General features: G+C 37.1%; 1 protein-coding gene across 1 annotated transcript; it reads right to left on the bottom strand.

Annotated features, from left to right (window-relative positions):
• Positions 1-3,327: 3,327 nt before the first annotated feature.
• Positions 3,328-5,232, bottom strand: LOC122668476. The gene is made up of 4 exons (XM_043865036.1): positions 5,071-5,232; positions 4,752-4,958; positions 4,528-4,656; positions 3,328-3,708 (listed from the first exon to the last, which is right to left on the bottom strand). Exons 1-4 carry the CDS (start codon positions 5,230-5,232, stop codon positions 3,328-3,330), a joined length of 879 nt encoding a protein of 292 aa, XP_043720971.1.
• Between the last annotated feature and the right edge of the window lie 1,146 nt (positions 5,233-6,378).

The following is a 6,378-nucleotide window of genomic DNA, read 5'->3' as shown; positions in this document are numbered from 1 at the left end:
GGCCTTCGAAGCGTTAAATTTCTGTTGAAGGCTGACTTGAGCCTGCACGATGCTTTGTGGTGCCAAACAATGAGATTCATGTCTCTCACTGGCAGTCCATTATGCTTAGATATTCTGATCAGAAAATCCTTTACTTGATGCTTTTCCTACTTTGTTTGGAGGTGTATTGGGCCCTAGGATAAATTTCCACCATAGAATCATGTTTGCTGCGAGAGGAATGGCTCCTAGCCTCTGTTCTTAGTTGTAGGGTTGGTCAAGTTCCACTCAAGAGGAACTTGAATCAGACCTGTAGCAAACCCTAATTCTAGCATTCCTAGTGACAGTAGGAAACCCTCTATCGCGGGAACCGGATTTGAAATCAATTGCAGGAAATTGAAGAACAAAAAACTGAATTGACAACCTTCAAGAGAAGATCAAGAGAATAGAAAATAGTAACCTTAATTACAGTAAAAACAGAGTATGTCCACATGATCATTGTTTGAGACTACAACAATTTACAATCATTAGATAAATTGCTAATGTTACTTACTTGTCTTCAAGAATGTCCCCCCCTTCTTGCTTTCCATTTCTTCTCCTCTCTGTAATGACCCACTACAAAATGTGAAGACCTTTGATACTCTTTGACACCATAATATTACCTAAATAATTAACCACTAAAGCTTTCTTTTCTCTCTCCCTTTCTCTATTGATTCCTCAACTGGGGGGTAGTGGGCATGAACATACTGAAGCATGGATTTCTGAGATATGATACCTTAATGCTGGAAATGGATTTCTGCACAATTAGTTGCTTTAGGGTATGAATATACTGAAGCATGATTTATACCATATATTTTTTAACTGGGAATACTTGAAATCATCAGGGCAAAAAATTGACACTTTGAAGTAGTTATATTTCTTGTGTCTATTGTGGTACATGAGCATATTCTAAGGTAGTAGGGGATGATTGGTGTTTCCTTTATTGTCAAGCTCTGACTAAGCCAAGGGATGAGCTTCCTTATTTGTTTGGTGGAATTTCTAGGATTTTAATTGGTAATCTATGGCCGTAAACAGATTTTCAAATTGAATTATCTTTTGGGGTTGTTGTAAATATTGACATGGTGTGGTATGGAGATATTCAGGTTTGATGGACTCTAAAATAGGTAATGGTTTTAACTTGTATGGCTTGGAAGTAGAAGGAATGACCTACAGTGAATGTCTATGGGGTTATAGCTTTATAGGGTGAATAATTGATGGGACAAAGAGACCTAAATCAATACCATTTTAAGATATCATACACATTACTCGTAGGAAGAATTTGAATTATTGGTGGGAATGTTCGGTTTATAGGCTCATTTGTTACAATTACACATTGTCCACTCTTTATGGAGCAAAGGCCAAGCCATCACTGATCACTCTTTATGGAACAAGGACCAACAAATACACCAGTCAGCAATCAAAGAAGTGGGCTTATTTTAGTGGAAATAAGTCTTGGGCTAAGTTACATATGTGTTGGGCCTTCGGTCCAAGGGATGTTTGTTGTAATGGGCCTAAAGTAAGGGTAGGAACAAGGAATATGAGATTTGTCAGGTAGGATTAGTTTAGTCCAAATTGATGGGGTTATTTGAGTTTTTTTTTAGGGAGAATGTTCTTTGTGCCGCAGTGCAGCCTGCGCCCAAGCACATGGGGGTGGGTGCAATGACCACCCTGCCCCCCTACACAGGCTGCCCATGTGCCTGGGCGCAGGCTGCGCTGCGGCATAGAGAACAGCTCCCCTTTTTTTTTCTAATGAAGTTAGCTAAGTCAATTCCTACCTTATTCTATATCTTCAATCTTCTAGTTCTTATTAGCTCAACTTTTAGTTTAGTTTTCTACTTTTTGTGAAATCAACAGCACCTCTATTTTCTTCTTAAGTTCAGGTTAAATTCTAGTAGAAATCACCACTTGAAATCTATTCTGTTTTAATTCAACTTTTATATTCTAGTTCTTGCATACTAGTTCTCTGAAATCTTGTTATGTTCTGTTACAATTGAGCACTTGAAATTTTAGTTCCTGTACTGCTATCTAGTATTCAGCAGTGCTAGGACTTGCCCACACAAGCTCATCCAGCCATTAGATTTCTTTGAAATTTTGCCAACTTATTCAACTATTAAGGAACTCACTCAACCAGGGTATTAGGCTAATCTGAACTCTCTATTCTGAATTATTAGTTTTCTCCTTAAACAGCCCTATTTCTCTGTTTTGGTGATCTTGATTCTGCTAATCAGTTCTAGTTTCCATATTTCTGTGCATCAATAACTCTATCAAGGATTGCTTGCCTTCCTGAAAGATGGAAACTAAAATGACTCAAAAGCTCATTTAACATTAGGTTTTTAGAGATGCTCTTGTACACATTTACCATTAAAGTTGTTACGAACCAGAATCTAGGTAAACAAATCAAGAAAAGAATGAGAGAAGAAGAAGAAGAAGAGAGAAAGGAGAGAAAAATAAAACCCCGCAAGGTGGGAGAGATCGAGCACTCTGTGCGATAGATAGTTGTGTATTCTATCATAGGAGGCTCTATCCCCTTGTATTTAATAATAAAAGCACCAAACCAGAAGTTTGTTAGGGGTTTTGATATTACCCCTAACCCCCCTAATTATTCTAGAATTACATGAATGGATATAAAGAAAATGGAATAAGAAAAGATATGTACTATGGAATCACCACTAACTCTGTTATTGAATCAGCACAGCAACTTGAATCTGAATCACTATAGAATTCGATAAGGGCAACAAGCCATTTAAAAAAAAAAAAAAACAGTTGGCTCTTTGATAAAATACTACTTGATGGGTCTTTAGCTCAAATTGGTAGAGCACTTGGAACATGAGCATGTTCCAAGAGGATGGTGGTTCGAGTCCACCAAGGCCTTCTTTATTCCACTGTTCATAGCATAGTCAGTTATGCTACAACTTCAGATCCAACCATTGGATTGGAACCATATTTTGACGGTTTATTCCCCTATTCCATATTGTCCTCCAACCTAGATTACAGCCGCATCAGATTCCTCAGTTTCAAGTTATTTTAGATCTCCCTATTCTGGTTCCTAAGGATTTGTCCTGCAATCTAATCTTGTGATTTCTGATTCTAAACGTTTTTAGTCTCAACCTAACATAGAATTGATGGATGTAAGAAAGAGGGCCTGAAAGTTTACTTGTACAGATAGACTGTCAAAATCTAGGCCACCTTATGCAACAGCCTTAATTATCAGCCGCTCAAATTAATAGGTGATCAAGATTAATATATATAGTACTTAAGATAAACAAACCAACAAAATTTAATAATTTTTAACTTACATAAGTTAACTGAACACTATGAACTACCTCTACCCAAGAGCCCTCGGGTGATAATTTTTATTTGGCGCTTCATTGCATCCATTTCTGTCAACCTTTCTTTCAAAGTGTCCATTTCTGCCAACTTTTCTTTTAAAGTACCCATTTCTGTCAATTCTTCTCTCACAATTCTAAGCTCTTCCCTCAATTCTCGTACTTCTCTTTGCGCTTCTTCTTGCTGCCATCTTGACTCAATATTTTTTGGTGTGGTGCCAAAAGTAATCGGCTTTACACCTAAGCCTTGACCGAGCACTCGACCACTTGAATCTAGGCCAACCACTTCCACAAACGCTTTGTCTTGGACAGGTCTCATTTCTCTCATTTTTGGGGGTTGTTCCTCCAATTTCTCATCAATCTTGTTCTACAAACCAATGTAAAACAGGTTAACATCAAAATAGAAAATAACATACATTCCATACTTAGTACTAGGTTACCTTGCAATATACATAATGCTGATTATGAAGATTGTTTGATTTCAGCCATCAAATCAGGGTTTATGAAGCCTGCGACTGCAAAATTTGTAATTATTTGAGTTCTGCAATTACTTTCTATTCAACCATCCAATGGGAGTAAGCTTTTGAGAGTTGATCATACATCCTTATTGTGCACACTAGTGTTGTTGCAATTGTTATGGGCAATGTGGTTGTAAATATACAGGCAGCCAGTTGAGTAGCAGATGCAAAGACTAGTAGCAACAACAGCTTCAGATATGTTTTGAGCTATGATATAATTAGAATTTGAATGAGATCAGAGCAAAAGAAATGAAGATATATGAGCTGGCTTTCCAGGAAAATTTTAATCAGGTCAAATGGAGCTTGGGTGAGAAAGTTATGGTCATTTCCATAGAGACGCGCAAATCTGCCTAGAATTCATGTTTTGCAGATGACTTATCTTAAAGGGCGTTTTGAAAGCTAGCCAGCATTGTGCTTTCAGACTGACTCATATACATTTGCATGATCTAGAAAAATCTCAAGCATCACAAATTGAGAAGAGAAAAAGGGAAAAAATAGGGTCCCAAAATCTGATAATGAATTGCTTTAAAAAAATACAGCAACAGTGAATGAAAGGGGTTGAGATTACTATCGAACAACAGCCTTAGAATACTTACTATGATTTCTCTCGCTGCCTGATCTATGATGCTGCCATCTCTCCTTGTATGGGTTCTCTTAAATAATTGTACTCTGGAAGGTCCCTCGTCATCTGGGTTTTCAGCCCGTATGTCTTCAGCCACCTGTGCAAAGCCCCTCCTGCCGACTGTATGAGACATAGTTTGTTTTGATCTACTCTCTTTATTTTTTGTAGATTTATCCTATCATACATAAAATCCATCAGCAAAATATGTATCATAATTATTTCAATCAAATGAAATTATGTTAATACATTGATTAAAAAAAATCATATTACCTGCCAGTCTGAAGATGTCCACCTCCCAATGAGGTACTCCCACTGAGTTTCTGGAATTTCTACAAGATTAATAGGGCGAGGGGCATTCAATAGATTAGGATATTTTTCCTCTGTCACTTTTTTCAGTTCTCCCTTGTAATCCCGCCATGAGTGGTCAATTCTCATAAACACAACACGTTGGGCTAAGTCCGGCACATTATACGTTTTCTATTAAACATATGGAATTAGTAGATGGAAGTCTAAACTCATCAACAATAACAACATACCTATGCCTTCTTAGTTCCTTTATACATGCATATAAGATGTGATATCACCATACCTTAATCCTATTCCACGTATCTTCTTTGTAATGCTTCAGAATCACTCTCCAATCATGATAATCTAACGGTAGTAGTGTTGGGGACCTAGCAAGAGTACCACAGAATGTGAAAAATTCAGCTCCGTAATCACCAACTATAACATCAAAATCATTTCTCCGCATATCTTTTTATCAGTACTTGGCCTATTATAGACATGGATGGCTCTTGTATGGCCTCTCTTACGCCCTACAATAAAAAAAATATGACATTATTAGTAAGCAAAATGGTATTCATTTAATGTAATTAGCATAATTATTATGTTTTCAAAATAAAAAATTGAAAGTTATACTTCTAGATAACGATGACGAACTAGGACCCCCAGAACTAATACTAGGGCCCTCAGAGCTAGTATTAGGGCCCCCGAAACTCTGGTTCTCATTCATCTCCTAAACCTGCATTGGAACAAGATCATAATCACAGTAAGTATATCAGATATATCAATTATGAACTTATATAAATAAATAAAAATTAAGCACCATAAACACCTTGCCATGAAAAGTCACAATAATATAAAAGATATACAATCTACAAAATAATTATCGATTTATTATTGGGGAGTTGCATCAACTGTTGTTCCTTCTAAGTCTGTCATTTTCCAACTAAGATCAACACCACTAATATTTATTCGTCTCAGATCCCTAGTCTGCATGTTCATATGTTGATAATCTTGAGTAAAGTATTCTTCCACAACAATATTCGTATCAAACACATCGCGCACTGATGCACTGAGAGCAATAACCCAGCCTTTGTTGAGGGGGTCTGACACATAAAATACTTGCTCTGCTTGACTAGGGAAGACAAATGGGTTATCAGATAAATGTCGACCGGTATGCATTAAATGATTGAAGTTCACCCGTGTAAAGCCAATAGGTTCTTTGAACACTGACCTATTGCTTGTTTCAGCCCAATCACAATGGAATAGCATTGTTTTTAGGTCTGTTGAATATTCCATCTCAACAATTTCCTTCAACACACCATAGTAATGCACATTTCCATCATAAGGTCGAGTATCTCTACGACGAGGGTTGCTTGATGTTATTGCCGTTATTAAGACCCCGCTGTTTTGGGTTCGTCGATTAGTTTCACGATCTTTGGTGTGAAAATGTATACCATTCAATATGTATCCCTTGTACTTTTTTACTTCCCGATTGGGACCCTGGGCTAGCCTTTGAATAATGGGAGGTATAATTTCTCCACTTTCGCGTAGCTTGTCCACCTATTCGATTCAACATTAGTTGTTATGGAGACAATCAAAGGTATGTTTTTTT

The sequence above is a fragment of the Telopea speciosissima genome, chromosome 7 (genome assembly GCF_018873765.1).
Source record: "Telopea speciosissima isolate NSW1024214 ecotype Mountain lineage chromosome 7, Tspe_v1, whole genome shotgun sequence".
Lineage (NCBI taxonomy): Eukaryota > Viridiplantae > Streptophyta > Magnoliopsida > Proteales > Proteaceae > Telopea > Telopea speciosissima.
The sequence above is the reverse complement of the archived record's forward strand: the minus strand, read 5'-3'. Positions and strand labels throughout refer to the sequence as shown.

What these genes read in the sequence shown, in the direction of transcription:
- LOC122668476 (XM_043865036.1), bottom strand. Translation starts at nt 5,232, where the DNA reads ATGCGGAGAAATGATTTTGATGTTATAGTTGGTGATTACGGAGCTGAA. An exon ending in ATACGTGGAATAGGATTAAG is followed by an intron (nt 4,959 to 5,070) that starts GTATGGTGATAT and finishes TATGTTTAATAG; the next exon opens with AAAACGTATAATGTGCCGGA. An exon ending in ATGACGAGGGACCTTCCAGA is followed by an intron (nt 3,709 to 4,527) that starts GTACAATTATTT and finishes ATTGGTTTGTAG; the next exon opens with AACAAGATTGATGAGAAATT.